The 17,084-nt window shown below is 48.0% G+C and overlaps 1 protein-coding gene across 3 annotated transcripts; it reads right to left on the minus strand.

Moving 5' to 3' along the window:
* Window positions 1–70: 70 nt before the first annotated feature.
* Window positions 71–17,063, minus strand: KATNB1 (katanin regulatory subunit B1). 3 transcript variants are annotated; one of them, XM_042876959.1, is made up of 19 exons: window positions 16,981–17,063; window positions 15,201–15,331; window positions 13,501–13,618; window positions 10,626–10,726; window positions 10,017–10,058; window positions 8,293–8,376; window positions 7,773–7,888; window positions 7,221–7,292; window positions 6,846–6,996; window positions 6,254–6,441; window positions 5,995–6,125; window positions 5,151–5,201; window positions 4,900–4,976; window positions 4,159–4,278; window positions 3,427–3,576; window positions 3,060–3,136; window positions 2,577–2,651; window positions 1,738–1,854; window positions 71–1,145 (listed from the first exon to the last, which is right to left on the minus strand). In XM_042876959.1, exons 1-19 carry the CDS (start codon window positions 17,018–17,020, stop codon window positions 1,013–1,015), a joined length of 1,974 nt encoding a protein of 657 aa, XP_042732893.1. In that variant the 5' UTR covers window positions 17,021–17,063; the 3' UTR covers window positions 71–1,012. The 3 variants fall into 3 exon arrangements, with proteins under 3 accessions (XP_042732893.1, XP_042732892.1, XP_042732895.1); XM_042876958.1 differs by having other exon boundaries at window positions 5,995–6,128; XM_042876961.1 differs by lacking the exon at window positions 3,427–3,576 and having other exon boundaries at window positions 5,995–6,128.
* Window positions 17,064–17,084: the final 21 nt, after the last annotated feature.

Consider the following 17,084-nt stretch of genomic DNA (forward strand, 5'->3'; position numbering starts at 1 on the left):
GGCTGCCCTGTGAGACAGAAGCTGAGGAGAAGAGCAGGGGATTGAGGCATATAACACCACTTTAGAAAAAAATGTTACAAATGCTTTAATAAAACTCGTTATAAGTTACAGTTTCCTAGAGAACAGGCTCCAGTGTACAAAACCAGGAGACAGAGCTGGAGGAGCAGGGGAAGCACCAGCAGGAGCCTCTCTGCCCACGGGAAAGAAGAAAGAGGGGCAGAAAGTTCTGACAGACATTTATTGGGAAAAAAACGTCCCTACCAGTGGATGCAGAAAGACATCAGTCCATGTCCCTCCGTTCCTCCACCCCCAAAGGCAAACGCGTATGACAAGTCCCAACAAAGTCATGTACGTTAACAGATCCAGGCGGACCACAAATCCATCTTCTGGGGTGCAGGGTTACTTGCAGGGATGCAGAGAAGCCGGAGGACAACTTGCCCTCATTATTATTGGCCCTTATCACCACACCACGTGCAGCGGCACAGTGTCCTGGCTGATGTTTTTTGCAGCAAGCTAAAGGGGCTGGTCCCACCTGCCTGCAGAAAGGATTTCCCTTTCTGCAGGGACAGAGCCCTTCTCCCCACAGCAGGCTTCCGTGGGGAAGAAGCTGCAGTCCTCAGCGCGCTGCACAGGGAGCAGCTCTGGCCGCCAGAGCCAAGTGGCAAAAAACCAACAGCACACGTGGGTGAAGGAGAAGTGGCAGCAGGCCTGGAGCCCTCTACTCAGGGCAAGGTCAGCACACAGACGCCAGCGCTTGATGGTGAGGTGAAGAGCTGAAATGAAGCTGCTCCACAGCAGGGACTTTGTGCAGCCAGGTCCCCTCGCATCGCCCCGCTTCAGTCTTCCACCTGCCCCTCCAGGCACTGCTTCTGGACAGGCAGCCGGCCAGGCAGAGCTGTGTTCCCTGCTGTGCCGTGGGGAAGGATGAACACGCAGAGAGGTGCAACCCAGCCAGCCTGAGCACAGAGGGGAGTTTGGCCACCTGTGTTTGCACTTGCGGAGGTGGCAGCAGTCACTCCAGCGCAGCCATGAGGAGATGCAGTTCTCTGAAGGCACTGCCATGGCGGCCGCTGAGCCCGGACTTGTTCTTTACAATGTTGCTGATGTTCTTCAGCTGCTCATAGCACAGCCTGCATTTATGGAGCCTGTGAAAACAGCAGACACAGCATGAATGCTTAGCTGCATGGGAGATGTGCCTGTTCCCTAAGTGCTCGAGATTCATCTCAAGCAGGAGAGAAAATGCAAGCCCTGCAAATGGCCTGACTGGAATGAGAGCATGACTCTGCAGGAACAGCAGGTCTCCAGCCCGCATCCTGATGAAGCAGGAGAATGGCATCCTCACAAGGGCTCTTTCACGCCTATTTTGCCCTTTGGCAGTGAAGTCTGAGGAAGAAAGAGGTGCTGTTTCCGGAGAGCTGGTTCTCAGAGCAGGGTTACCCTGTGAATGAACTGGAAGCCCAAGGCCTAGCTGACAACTCCTGCGCTTTGTGAGGTGAAGGGTGCAGCCACTGGCTGGTTTTACCTCTGACATACCTGAGCTTTGTTTAGGTATGACTCATTACAGAGAAAGAGAGAAAAGCAGTCTTTGGCCTTTTCCTCTGAGCAGGAGAGGTTGGTATTTGCAGACAAAGGGAAAGGCATGCCTGGTCTAGTATCAAAACCTCGAGGAAAAGGAGCAAAGCTCAACTAGAGAGAGGCTGGTTTAAAAGGGAGCAAGTGGAGGCGGTAAGAGCTTACCTCTCCTCTCTGGTGATGTCCACTCCTACAGAAGGTGGTGCAGCAAGTATGTCGGTGATCAGCGGCAGGAATCTCTGCAGAATGAGTTTCAAGGAGGTGCAGCCCGTTTGCACATAACTGAAAAGCAAACAGAGAATCAGACCCCACCTGAACTTCATTCCTTTCCCACACACATCCAGTTCGGAGGGGGGGGACACACAGCACACTCAACCCCTTCCCTCCAGCACTTGCAATCAGATAAGGAGAACAGCAAGTGCCAATACAGTCTTAGTTGGAGCTGAGACTGAGAAGTGAGCCTTTTCCCAAGGCGTACACCCTGCTAAGTGGGACTTTCCTGCACAAGAGTAGACATGTCCTGCTGAGGGTACCTGGTAGGATCCTCTCTCCTAGCAGGAAAGGATAGAAAACCCCGTCTTAAGCAACATTCTGCCTTCCCACCTAAAGATGAAATTCAAAGCAGTCTTCTAACTGCAACAAAGACTGCCGTGGGATTTCATTTCCCTTGTTCCAAGCTGACAGTTTCATTCTCATCAGTGCACAGAGCCCACTGGGTCTGTATCTATCAGACCCTTCCTGGCTCACAGCTACCTTCACCTACACCAACACACACCAAACCTAAACATCCTGCCCCTAATGAGGACTTCCTGCCCACACATTCTTCCCATATCATTTCCTAACACTCACTTGGCCACTCCACTGTTATCTCCCAGGTGTTGTACCAGCACCATGGTGTATCTGCTCTGAATTTCGTTTTCTTTCAGCCACAAAAAGCCCAGAGGAGCCCTCCTATCAGCACCCACATCTCTCCCACTGAACACGCCATGTTCTCATGGCCTCACCTTTCGTATTTACTTTGGAGAAGTTTTTCTATCTGAGGCAGAACGACAGTGCATAAATCCAACTTCCAGAGAGACCTGAAAAGAAAAGCATGTGTTGCAAGGTCGGAGCATGAGGCTTTCCAAAGTTGAGCTGACACAAACGAAGTTTTCTGGCAGAAATGTCCAGGTAGCTGAGCCCAAGTTTACTGAGCAAGTTCACTAACTCCCCCTTGTGACAGAAAGCAGCAGGTTCTGACATCTAATTTACTCCCTGCAGAATCACTTCAAGAAGCCGTAAGACTTTGATTTTCCTTACGAGACATCATTTACCAACAGAAAAGGCTCTGCACAACTCCAGCAGTCAGTGGCACTGCAGAGCTGGAGATGAGACCACGAGCACACACATTTCATGCTGCCATGGCCAGCTGGACACGAGGCAGGTGCAGCACAGCACTCCTGACACAGCCAGAAAGCTCTTTGGTATCCCGGCAATCCAGCACTCACGCTGTCTGGTTGACAATGTTCAAGAGGTCCACAACAACAGACAGGTCGTTGGTTGCTACAGCAGAGTCCACAGAGCTCTGAGAGAGAAGGAGAAGAAAACTATTGCAAAGTCTGCATTGGCTAGACTAGGGTAATAAATACCAAATGCCATGTTTCAAAAAGCACAGTAGAAGAAATGAAGAGAAGATAACCCTCTCCGTGTTTCACTGTGACCTTTCAAGCCCAGCTGGGCCATGGCAGCACTTTGCAACACACCCCTGGGCACAGACACTGTAAGAGCCCATCTTTTCTATGGGGCAGTCCCACAGCAGCCCATGGAGCTGCTCAGCTGCTCCCCTCATGAACCTCAGGCTTCTCCACTCCTTGCCTTGAAGTCACTGGTGCTCCATACAGCCCGCACAGTGTCCAGATTCTTGTGACGGCTGGTGAGCACCATGCACACAGTCTTGTGGCCTTTCCTGATCTGGGACATGATTTCTTCATCTACGAGCTCAGTCTGGCTTTGGTTTTTCAGAGCCTGAAAATACAGACACCAGTAGAGGAGCAATAACAGAACAGGATGGTAAAGAAAAGGGAAGAGCTTTCTCTGTCCTTGATGAGAGTTGGTTTTGGTGTACAGAGGGCCAAGAGGCCTCCGAGATATAAGAGGTAATGACTGTCATGAAATAATGCTGTATGTGTAATGGCACACAACAATTTTCTACATGAATCACTGTCTAGTATGCGGACTCATTCGGTGTCTTTGTCCCATCCCCTGTCCCCTGGTTTAATAACACATTCCTCAGGAGCATGGACCAACACTGCTGTGTTTGCATCAGCCTGCCATCACTGACACAAGGGGCTGGCTGGTCCAGCAGCCCTGAGGTGCTAACTCCACAGGAACTGCAAGTTGAAGCAGCTGGGAGGCAGGAGAGAAGCTGGCAAGGGAACCACCGTGTGAGCAGGAGGAGAGCAGAAGGGGACATGTTCTTTGGCTGCTGCGTTCAGTGCCAATGACTGCAGGCTGCAGAAAGCACTAAAAGACCCTTCTGCACCTCCAAGAATAGCCACTTTCTGATGCCACCAACACCAAGAGAAACGTCTGACCAAAGATACTTACTGGTAGGAAGTCAGAGGCTTTCAGGCCAATGGGCTCGTTCCTGGCTGCAGGAATAACTGATGGCTCTGCCCTGGGCAGAGGAGTTGATGAAGCAATTGGTGGCCTCTGAATTGGCTCAGGCTGCAGGAGAAATTGGGACAGAAGTTCTAGCAGCAGGAACATGGCCGTAGCCTCATGCCTTCTTTCCCCTCAAAACAGTTTCCCATTTGCTGGTATGGGTTAGAAGGCAATAAAATATCCCTCAAGTACACATCAGGCTTCAATGGAGGTTTGCAAAGAACAGGCAGACACTCCAGCAGAAGTGCTGAATGCTGTCATTGTTACTGGCTAAAAAATGAGGGCAATGGGCCGCGGCCAGCCTGAAGGCAGAGAGAATTCTAAAGAAGCCAGAACATCCTGTCTGGCTCCCAGGAGCTGCTTGAGATTCTGGCTGTCACAGCCTCAGCTTGAGTGCCTGCAGAAATGTAGCACCTGAGTTCTCTTCAGAGTGCCCCTACTTGAGTTGAAGGAAGAAATATCATCATAAGAGAAGGAAACAAATGCAGTGCAGCCATCATCTGCTGGAGGCCCAGCCTTCAAGTCTGCTGCTCAGGTGAGACACGTGGATGGACTAAGAATGAAGCTGCACTTTTACTATTTTTAAAAAGAGGAATGAGCCTGATTAAAATTAGCACAGCTTCTAGAATTCACCAATCTCTCACAGCAGGGGTGTGAACAGCCATTAGATTATACTGTACGTACAAGCTCTTGCTTTGGCAATGGGGTCTGGACTTCCACAGGTTGGTCAGGCTTTGCTGCTTCCTTTGCAGTAACAGGCTCTATCAAGACAGAAAGAAGAGGGAAAGGAGAAATTGATTGTTCCTCACAAGAGAAGCTTAGAGTGCAGGCATTGCAAAGCTAGTCTACAATTAGTGATCACTGCAGACGTGCAACTCTCCCCGTTTGAAGAACCATTAACCTCATCCCCACCAAGCTGTTATTTTCAAACTCACCATCCTCTGGGGGGGCTGGAAAGGGTTCATTCATTCGAGGAGGAGTTCGAGCTACGGAGAAAGAGAAAATAAATGACAGTCATCCAAGGCTACAGATTAGTAATAGGTCAGCCTTGGAGCTGGGAGATCTCCAGCAGCTCCACTGATTAGGGCAATCAGAGATACAGCAAGCAGTTATCTTCTGCAGACCTTGACGCTATTGTTGAATTTAGCCAAAGGCTTTTAGCCTTCATGGATGGGACAAAACTGACTCGTGTAGCTCACTGCTGTAGAATGATGAAGCACAAGGCACTGTCACAGCAAATCGCATTGGAAAAAACATTCACCTCCAAATAAACTTATTTACCAAAGTAAATAGAAACAGTGATTTCCTTATAAAGAGTATCTCATTTTCTTCATTAACAGAAAATGAGATACAGGCATTGCTCTGTGCCTCCTAAACAACAATTATCGCTTTCAAAAAACATTTTACCTTTCCTTCTTTAACAGGGGCTGCTGATTTTACACATACCAGAATTCTAAGCAAAGAGAAGGTCCTGCAATACAGCGATGCTACCTAACCAGGACAGGAAGGCTCCATGCTTACAATGGAGCTCTGCATTCCGGGCCAGACTTCAATCAGACATCACTGCATCCTAGTAAAGGGGTAACCTTTCAGAAGTTTGCCAACGTGCTTTGTGGTTCACAGTCCAAGCACAGAACACTGAAGCCTTCTAAACTCCCTCAGGTCACAGATGCAGCCGTTATTACAGTGCACCAAAGTTCACTGCTGCCGAATCAGTTTAGTGCCTACTGCTCTGAACTAGCCACATCACTCAAAAGCACAATAAGCCACAGTACTAACAGATGGCATTCTTGGGCTGGAAGATCTCTTTGTAATCCTCTGGGTTCTGGATCTCAGCTTTGGATTCCTTCTCATCCCGCTCCTCTTCACTGCTGGGACTGCGTCTCTCGCTCTCTGAACTGTGCTTCACTCTGCTGTGAAAGAAAGAGATGCTATTAGGGCACGTCCCACACGGCCCCTGTGGGACAGAACAGAAGCACTGAGCTCCTTCTCCGTTTCCTTACAATGTTGAAGTTACAACAAAGCAGATTTCCCTTACCTCTGAGGCTTGCTGCAGCTAGTTGAGGGTCTGTCATAGCTGCGACGAAGGGAGGACCCTGTGGGGGTGGGCTGAGACAGGGGCTCGTCGTTCCTGAGCAGCCCATGAGGAACTGAACCTGATTTTGTGACTCTGCTGAGATCCACAACAAAGGAAGAGACTGTGCTCTGTGCACAGGAAACTCCTATCTGCAGAGGCAAAAGATCAAGGCAGTTCACTGAACAGCACGGACCACGTCAGCCCTTGTGAGATCAGAGTGGCAGTGCTTGAGAACGTGCCAAGTCAGTACTTTGGCTTCTTCAGTTGGAAACAGCCAGTGTTTCATAAAACGCTCTGACAAAACATACAGTTTCATCTGGTAGTGGTCAAGCTAAGTCCCCCTTCTTTCCTCCAGAAAACAAAGATGAAGTGGAGCACAAAGCTCCTGAAAAAAAAGACAACAAGCCCAGAAGCTTTGTCTAAGCACTGGACAAACTGCATGGCCGCTTGCAGTCTGACACAGCCTTACAGGTCAGGAGGCCTGCAAGCAGGAGGATTTATCTCATGTTTTGCAACCCCCCCCCTCCTCAGCTCCTCACAAACGGTGTCTTACCAGCTGGTTGTTGCAGATAGCTAGGTCAGCCACTTTTCCCCAGTTCACTAAGACCACATCAAAGCAGCGCTCTGGCTCCCAGCCGTATACACGCAGAGAATCCTGGTAGCCACCATACAAACAGCAGCCATCTGGGTTGAAAAGAACACACCTGGGAGAAGGCAGATGGAGAATTTAGACACAACTTTCCAATGCCGCGCACTCCCCAGGGCTGTATCCTGACTTCTCTGAACACCTCCAGCACTATTCTCAGTAAGCATCTGGTGAACCGGTTCAAATTTCTCTCCATAGCTTTCCCTCTCCTAAAATCTCCAGTCCAGCCCCAGTTTTGGTCTCTGCCTGGTAGGAATTTACTGTGGTAGGAATGTAATATACCTGACAGGAGTAGCCTCCTCTTCAATACAGCTCACAACATGAAACTTCTCCAAGTCCCAGAAACGAATGGTCCTGTGCACAGGACAGAATAAAAATCATTGCTCATCTGTCTGCAAATCTGCCTTGGGATCAAGTATTAAAGTAAGCCACCCAAAACCACAACAAATTCCACTGTTGTGCATGCATGATGAACTTGCACAGAGGACCAGTGTAGCTAAGATCTGTAAGTCCAGCCCAAGATGCTTAGAGGCTCTAGAAATGTATAGGCTTTTAGAGCAGAAGCAGAGGACTGCCTGCTGTACACACAGGATTAGTGAGCCACTCGAGCCCACTGCACTGTTTTCTGGCACGGCAGGGAGCATGAGCAGTTTTGGATGAGAAGGTAAGAGCTCTATATCCTGTACATCACAATATGTCATGCTGTTGGCTAGGTGACACGCTCTTGCAATGGAGTCGTGTGACGTTCCTGCTTGCCGTGCTCCTAAAAGGAAGGGCATCAGGAAAGGGAAGTGTTATCAACAATTCCCTTTCTTCTCTTTCCTCTGTCTTTACCTGTCAGAGCTGCCAGAAGCCAAAAGGTATTCACTGGGATGGAATTCAACAACACTGACTGGGCCAGAATGTCCTGTGAACTCGAACATTACCTTTCCAGCAGTCAGATCCCACAGCTGGAAGAAAGTAAGGACAGAGCCAGAAATTGATATGGTATATCCAACTTAGTCAACATTACTAATGAATAAGTACATTTATTTAGCAACTTTTACTAAGATGACTCTTGCCACGTTTAGGGATCACAATTCTACCATCACAAGAACCTGAATTTTCATGAGCATAGTGCCAACATATCTGCTGCACAAGGACACTTATCACACATAACTCATGTGGGGATGCTGCGGGCCACTGGACACGATCCCCAATAAACACTTGTCCTGGCAAAGTCACAGAGCCCAGCCAGCTGCCTAACGAACAAAAGGGGGCTATGAGGGACTGTTGGTAATGCCTTGATCAGCCAGCCAACCAACCAGCAAGTCCAGTATTCACATAAGGTGAGGGAGATGTCATAATGAATTACCTTGACAGTGTGATCATCGGCAGCAGAGGCTAACCACTTGCCATCAGGACTAAATCGGAGGCATCTCACTGCTTGTGTGTGACTCTGCCACCAGAAAAACAAAAAGAATTTTCCTGTGGGTTTTTTCTTTTTCTTTTTCTTTTTCTTTTTCTTTTTCTTTTTCTTTTTCTTTTTCTTTTTCTTTTTCTTTTTCTTTTTCTTTTTCCTTCCTTTGGATGGAATTCTGGCTTTTGTCTTTTGATACAGAATCATAGAATCACAAGGTTAGAAAGGACCTACAAGATAGTAATCCAGTTGTCCTTCTCTCACCATTACTACCACTAAGCTACTAAACCATATCTTGCAGCAGACACCTCTTGAACACTGCCAGGATGGAGACTCCACCACCTCCCTGGGCGACCATCCCAGCACCTGATTGCTCTCTGAGAGAAAAAGTTTTTCCTTATACGTAATCTAAATTTTCTCTGGTGCAACTTGTGGCCATTTCCTTGGGTCCTGTTTGTTGTCTGGGAGAAGAGGTCAAATCCCTCCTCATCACAACCTCCCTTCAGGAAGCTGCAGTGCACGATGAGGTCTCCTTGAGCCTCCTCTTCTCCAGGCTAAACAATCCCAGCTCCCTCAGCCATTCCTCATCAGACTTGTGCTCCAGACCCCTCACCAGTTTTATTGCCCTTCTGTGGACACATTTCAGGGCCTCAATGTCTTTCTTGTAGTGAAGGGCCTAAAACTGAACACAGTACTCGAGGTGCAGCCTCACCAGCGCTGAGTACAGGGCGATGAGCTCCCTGCTCCTGCTGGCCACACTACTCCTAATGCAGGCCAGGATGCTGTTGTGTGCACCTGGGCACACTGTGGGCTCATGTTCAGCCGAGCATCAACCAACACCCCCAGGTCCCTTTCCTCTTCACAGTCATACAGCCACTCAGCCCCAAGCCCATAGTGCTGCATGGGGCTGCTGTGGCCGATGAGAATCAAACTGAAGCTAAACAGATTTCTTTGTTAAGACACATGAGATGTTAATACACTAGCTTCTAGATGGGATGTATATATAATAATATATAATTACCATATCGTTCTTTGGGTAGAAGAAAGCTCCATGAATAGAATCATGTCAGCTGTAGTGGAAATGTCAAGTCAAACCCTGAAACAGTGATTGAGCACCTGGTGGGAAGGCAGGGCCAACTCAGGGGAGCTCAGGTGCAAGCAATGAACCTGAGTGACTGGAAGGGGTGGAACCAGCATCCATCCCTTCCCAGACCTCATTTAAGGGCTGGCAGTGGAGGTGAGGGCATCTCTTGTTGGAGGCCCCTGCATACTTGAAGCCTTCCAAAGGTAAGATGCTCTTTTCCTTCATTTCTGTATCTGTTGCATTTGGGCTTGTTCTTATTTGCTGAAGCCAAAGACTTTGCCACTCTGCATTATAATCCTGTTACATCAGTGCAGGGGGGACTTCATGGTGATAGCAGTCAGAGCATGAAGAAACTCTTCCTCATGGATGCTCTCCATCTCTAACTGAAGCCAGCCAGACTGAAGTACATTAACTCCTATGATACCCATTTTGTGTTCCCATACAGTTCAAAGGTCTACAGAGCTTTATTAGACCACTTCACATGCAGACCTTGTTTTTATATCAGGAGACTAGAAAGTTAATTGCACATCATCCCTCCAAGGTTTGCCCACAAGCCCTAGAGAAGGAAGAAATCTTTCTCCTGATAATGTTTTACCTTATACTTGAAGATGCAGCCTTTTCTTCGAACGTCCCACAGCTATGGGGGGAAAAGCAAACAAAATATGCTTAGAAAGGTACATGGCTGGGGGTGCAAGAGCCCTGCCAAAACATACTATCAATCTACTATTGATAGCAGACAGCTGATAGTAGAATAGATAGAAATTGCTGGAGGGGCTGCTAAAGCCCTGCTCACTCCAGCTACATTTCCTAGCCTAATTTCCCAAGTGAGAATCACTTCTGCAAGGTATTTCCTACTACAGAAGCTCTGCTGCTGCAGACAAATACCAGCCTGCTTAAGCAGGTGCACTCCACAGTGATGAGTACATCTGTTCTGTGCTTGCTGACACCAGCTCACAGCAGGCACCTACTCTGAGCCCTGTGGAACAAGCCACATTCCACAGCTGAGGAGTCACCCTCATGAGTTACCACTGTGAAGACACATGCATGAATTTCACAAGCACTCACAAATGCCCTGCCCCCACACAAACACTAATGAAGATGTACAGCATCTACCAGCAGCTCAGCACGAGACATGCTCTGGTTCTCTTCATAACAAAAAGGCTGCAAGTAAAGAGAGTAATCTCTAGAGGAAGGCAAGCTTTACCTTGATGTCTGTATCCAGAGAGCCAGATGCCACAAAACTGCCATAAGGATGGAAGTCAAGGCTGCAGATGTTTGCTTTGTGACCAAGTAGTGTACGAAGAACTGGGAAAAGGAGAAGCAAAGCAGGGAGAAAGAATTAGGAGCAAGTATTTAGTACCTCACCTCAACAACATGCAGGAGTTTAGTAAGACTGTCCTCACTGCTAAACAAATGCTATGTATGGTTTATTCATCTCTATGTATTATTCCGCCAAAATGCCTCCAACTCTACCCTCACAATGCACAGAAACAGCAATAGGGGCCCATGTTCATACAGTCTTAAAACCAGCTGAGTTTCAGGGGATCTTTAAAGGTCATTTAATTCAACTCCTCTGCAATGAACAGGGAATATTCAACACTTCTAATGAAATCCCTGTCCTCAGGTATGGAAACCATGAATAGAATTCAGCTGTGACCAATCTGAAAATAAAACTAAAAAGGTATGCTTAGAGGCAGCTGTCTGACAGTGTTATCTTTCCACTCACTGTAAAGAGCAAAGCAGTAGGTGGGGTAGTTCCAGCCAGGAAGTGGAAGGGACACCATCCACCCTGTGGATATCAGATGGGCCCTTTTTGAGTGCTCTGCACAAGCCTGACTTCCACCTCTTATGTTGCAGTATTTGTAGAAGGCTCCTTCAACTGCTCTTTCCTGCTTACAGAGTGGGAATGGGCACTCAGAAAGCAGGAGGTGAAGAAAATGACCCACTATTTGAGCAAGCCATCAACAAAGTAATGCTCTTGTAATTCTGGAAACCAGAAGGGACCCGTTGAACAGGTACATCTATCTCTGAGAGCAGAAGTCAATGTTGAGAAGCACAAATTGCTCATATAATGACAGGGACAATCTCTCTCTACCACCAGTCATCTGGGACCACGTCATGGTTCCCCTGGTACCAATTAGCTTGAGCCAGATTTGGAATGCTCATTAGCACAGATGCTGGTCCATAGGCCTACTATTAACTCCAGCTAGATCAGTTACTCTGCACTGGTAGAGTCAAACTCAGTTATAACTGAACTGATTCTAACTGAATGATAAAAGTGCTCTTTATTTTCTGTGACACCAGCTGTTTGCCTTGTTTCTTCAACTCATGGTGAGTAAGAATCAAACTACAACACCCTCATGGTAAAACTAGCTGCCCATGGTTTGGATGAGCTGGGTGAAACACTGGCTGATGGCCGGGCCCAAAGAGTTGCTGTCAATAGAGTTAAATCCAATTGGCAGCCAGTCATGAGCGGTGTCTTCCAGGGCCTGGTACTGGGGCTGCTTCTATTTAACATCTTTATGAATAATCTTGATGAGGGGATTGAGTGCACCTTCAGAAAGCCTGCAGATGACACCAAGTTGGGAGGGAGTATTAATCTGCTTGAGGGGAGAAAGGCACTGTAGGGGGATCTGGATAGACTGGACTGATGGGCCAAGTGTCGGGTCCTGCATTTTGGTCACATCAACCCCAGGCAACCCTACAGGCTTCAGGAGCAGTGACTGGAAAGCTGCCTGACAGAAAGGGATCTCAGTGTACTGATGGATGTTGGATATGAGCCAGCAGTGTGCCCAGGTGGCCAAGAAGACAAAGGCATCCTGGCTTGTATCAGGAATGCTGTGGTGAGAAGGATGAGGGAAGTCACCCTGCCCCTGTACTTGGCATTGGTGAGGCCTCACTTTGAGTTCTGTGTCCAGTTTTGGGCACCTCAGTACAGAAAGGACACGGAGGTGCTGGAGCAGGTGCAAAGAAGGGCAACAAGGCTGGTGAAGGGCTTGGAGAATATGGCCTGTGAGGAGAGACTGAAGGAGCTGGGGCTGTTTGGTCTGGGGGAAAAGAGGCTGGGAGGAGACCTTATTGTTCTCTTCCAATAACTGAAAGGTGCTTACAGCAAAGAGGGGCTGATCTCTTTTCACTGGTGACAGGAAGAGGGGAAATGGCTTCAAGTTGCACCAGGGTAGGTTTAGGTTGGATATCAGGAAAAGCTTCTTTACAGAAAGAGTTGTTAAGCACTGGAATGGGCTCCACAGGGAGGTGGTTGAATCACCATCCCTGAGTGTGTTTAAAAACTGTCTGGAGGTGGTGCTCAGGGATGTGACTTAGCAGAGGGGTGTCAGAGTTAGGGTAGCATGGTCAGGTTGCAGTTAGACTTGATGATCTTTAAGGTCTTTTCCAATCTGAGTGATTCCATGTAGCACTTCTGCTGGACTCCACTCAAGGGATTCACAGCACTTTAGCAAATTTGTTGCAGCTGTCCTCTAAAGGATCAGAGCCTGATGAGTTCACAGCTTTTACAATTTAATGAAAGTTAGGTCTTTGTCTCCTTCTGTGCTGTGCAAGAGCAGAAAGGGAGAAAAACTGAAGAAAAAAATTCCCCAAAAAATACATTGAAGAAAAAGGGAAGATCTCACCTGAAAGTGAGAGCAAGAGGTCAGCAAGCAGGAGGTGCCTGGACTTGTGTAGAACCTAACAGATTCTCATTCTGATTTTAGTGTTAAGTATATCCTTCCATTAAGGCTGAAGCTACGAGTACCATTTATATATGCCCTGTTATTCCTGATGTGTAGAAAAACTTATCTGGAACACAGATTTCAATCTCAGATGAGGTCAAAATCCTGGAAGCTACTTCCTTAGCTCCATCTCCACAATAAATGCACAGATTTCTCCTTCAGTATGTACACAGACCTCTACTGTTTCAAGCAGGAATTCCACAAATGCCCTCTAACAGTACTGAAAACAAAAGCAAGGCTGGGCATTTCTTCTTACATTAGGAATGCTGTGAGTTGGCATAAACATTGAGCATAAAGATATGGCAGAAATGTATGTATTAATAGAAGAGAAAACTCATGGCAACATACTTTTGGCAGCTTCCAGGTCCCAGACTCGAATGGACCCTGACTGGGACCCTGCAACAAGAAGTTCCTCCTTGGCACTGATCTGTAGGCTCTCAATGGGTGTTGTGTGGCCTGACAAGCTCTGCAATAAAAACCACAGGTCACAAGCAGTGGTCACTGACACAGATCTGGGCACTGTTTAAGTCCCCAGTGGCACAGCTCACGCTCAACTGGAAGCTATTTAGTTGGGACCAGCTGGTTGTGTCACTGCTCCTTTTTCCTCAGCAGCTACCAGTGTGGTAGGGCATCCCAAAGACCATCCCTGCAGCTAGCACTGTGCACCATCTTCCATGTTATCCCACTTGCTGGAACACTGATTTTTCTTCAAGGCTGCATCAACAGAAACATGTGCAGCTAAACATTAAGTGCAGATGCCCAGATGAGGCTGACACATGCTTATATTAAAGGAATTATGCTAGGCAAGCACAATGGCACTGTGCTTATTCTAAGTGGGTCATATAGGTCTCACAAACAGGTTACAAAATCAAAGCAAGCACAAAAGCAGGGCCATTCAAAACCTTCCCAAAAGCAAGGAGCCACACGTTGCTGCCAGCACTGGATGTCACAATGATAACACGGTGCTGTCATTGAAATATTAATTGGAAGCAGGAGCTTATAATTCACATGTATGCATTTTCTTTCATCCTTGAGCATCTGAAAGCTCACCAATTATCTAAGAATTTTGAAAAGGCTAGTATTTAATATCAGTGTACACACTATTATTATAGGCCTTTTGCTCATCAATTAAGCAATATGATTATCCCCTGCTTTACCTCATCCTCACACAGGTCTTTTGAAACAGTTAAGCTAGCTCTGTGCCTCCACTCAGGTACAGAAGTTGGGGGTGGCAGCAGAAAGCCACCTGTTTTAATGGGGATTTCTCTGGATTTCAAGCAGATCTGCAGCATTCCAGGGCTACAACTGTCATTGTACAGGGAGGGACAAACAGGAATCAAGCTGCAGTGCTACTTGCTAAGTTTCTTCTTTCTCTTCTCCTCAAAGTGAATCCCAATCCTGAATCCCAGCACTATCTCACTTTGCCTAGAGAAATCCTTCCATAATGCAACGTTATGTTGTTAATTAAACAAGTGATGAGGGACACTTGCTCTAGATACTTTTCCACAACACCCACTTGAAGGAAAAGTGATACAGCACAGACAGCTGTTAAATGTGCTGTAGTGGTAACCCTACTCTTCCTAACGTGCTGTGCCCAGGATTATGCTTTCCCAGCCTATGGTCAAGTCAGTATTCTAACTTTGTGCTGACAATAAGTGACTGTGGGACAGGTGGAAATGCTTCCTGCTAGGAGGGCAAACTCCAAGATGCAAATTTGGCTCCTGTAGCTCATACTACCAGATGAGCTGTCCTCATGCAAAACTGTAATTACCTGCAGCACAGTAACAGAAGACTCAGTATTTATTATCTGAGAGAATACAAGTTCTGCTGGAGCACAGAGCCATCCCTGATCATCCTTGGAACAGCAGCCTCACTGATAATCAAATTCTGTCCCAAACTTTTGCTAGCATCTGGCCAACTGGCTTTGCATTGATAAATTCTATTCACAAGTCCCACAGCCTACACCCCTCTCTTTCCCCGTTCCCCACCTTTCCTATCTCAGAATTAATGCTCCCCTCCCCAGGAAGCTGAAGCAGGCCCACTCTCACCATGACACAGTTGGGCTTGTTAACTGACCACACGTTGACCCGACAGTCATCTCCTCCGGTCGCCAGCAGCCGGCCCGATTTCTTCCCCAGGACTAATGAGGACACGTTGCTGCTGTGAGCCACGATCTCTTCTGCACAAGATGAAGCAAGCAGTTAGGATGGTCCACGTTACAGATTTTCCACCCCATCCCTTCTAAAAAGGTTAAAAAAAAAAAAATCTTCTTGCTCTGGAAAGCATTTCCAGTTTCCACCAGACAAGCTGCAGCAGCTTGCAAGTCAGATAAGAAGTCACACTATTATCTGGCTTCAAACAGTCCTTCTGGGCTCTGTCTGCTGCACTTAAGATGTTTGCTGGCCAAGCTTCACAACTCCAGTGCTCACATGTCTTCCTAAAAGCATCTTCTCTCCCCAGCAGCAATACAGCAGCTTTTAAAGACTGCAGCAACCTGCTCACTGAGGCTGCTTTTCCTTCCGCACCGAGGTGGGTCAGCGGAGCTGCTTCAGAAGCTGCAATGATAAGCAGCAGAAACACACTCCTAGAAAAGAACTCTAACCTGGAGAGCTGCATCCAACCCCAGAGGGACTCATACAGTTTGTTACCTGACAGAGCAAAATGCCAGACTCAGCAGAGGGAGAGGTGGAGCTGCCTCCCTGTGCCAAAGTGAAACTTAGCAATGCCACAGACAGAGGAAGGATGGGCGTTTATCTGAAGGGGCACCAAAGCAAACGTGGCCGATATGGAAAGACTGGAGGGCTGATGGAAATGCTAGAGTTCTAGGAAAGAAAGCCTTGCAAGCATGCGGCAAAAGATAAGCCAAAAGAGCGCTTCTGCACAGACATCAATTTTTATAATGGATTTTAAAATCCACCCAAATTTTTGGCAGGAGCTTTTGGCAGATGTATTTACCAATTTCTTCCCTGGCTCCTCTCTTCTTTGAGAGTTTACTGCATTTGCTGGCCTAATAGGTATGAAATTTGTCATAAAAGGGGCAGGCAGTAATCAATTCAGCTCTGCTTGGGGTTGCTCTGATGGGAAGGGCGATGTGACTGTGTATAGCACACCACAAATCCAAAGGGCCATCAGACAGCTGCAGCAATAATTACATCTGCTTTGATCTCAGGCTCTGAGTGTTTTTCTGAAAGCAAAACTGCGCAACTTTCACTTCAGCTGGAGGAACACCTTTCAAATTACACAGGTAAATGGACTTAAACGAGATGAGCCAAGCTGAAAGTACGTGTGCTCTGTGATGAAAGACCAATCTTCCTCAGGACGACGCTGAAGGAGGTACGTGTGCAAAGAATCAAAGGCAACAAGCAGTACAATTAGTACTGAGAGACCAACTCACTTGTAAAAAAGTACAGATGCTGAGCGCTGCTGCTACCAATAGGAATGCACCAGCACCCCGTGCTTTTCCTCTTCCTGGTTTCATTCTTCACAGTAGAGCGGATGTTTCAGTGTCACGGCTGAAGCCCCAACCCCAGCCCACACGTGGGCCCTCCCCTCAGCCCCAGGGCCTTTTCTCGGGGTCACAACGCCGCCGAGCCCCCCAGCAGCACCACGGACTCTGAAGAGCACGCCGAGGGAGGGCAGAGCCCAGCACCGCGAGGTGTCGATCTGCTGCCGGCAGTTCCCACAGCTGCAACTTCAGCAGGACGGCACAGAAATCCGCTTTTCCGCCCCTCACACACGGCACGGGCGGCTCACCTCGGTGCAGTGCCACCTCCCGGCACAGGCCCGCTCCCAACAGCCGGTTCCCCCCCGCGTCCCCACGCCACTCACGCAGCTTCCAGGCCGTCTTGGTGACGACGGCCGCTGCCATCTCCCGCCGGCCGCCAGGCTCCGCGCCCGGCTCGGGGCTTGACCCCCGCCGCGTCCTAGCACGG

Source organism: Lagopus leucura, unplaced genomic scaffold, assembly GCF_019238085.1.
Source record: "Lagopus leucura isolate 7727_CA_CO unplaced genomic scaffold, USGS_WTPT01 Super-Scaffold_100017, whole genome shotgun sequence".
NCBI lineage: Eukaryota > Metazoa > Chordata > Aves > Galliformes > Phasianidae > Lagopus > Lagopus leucura.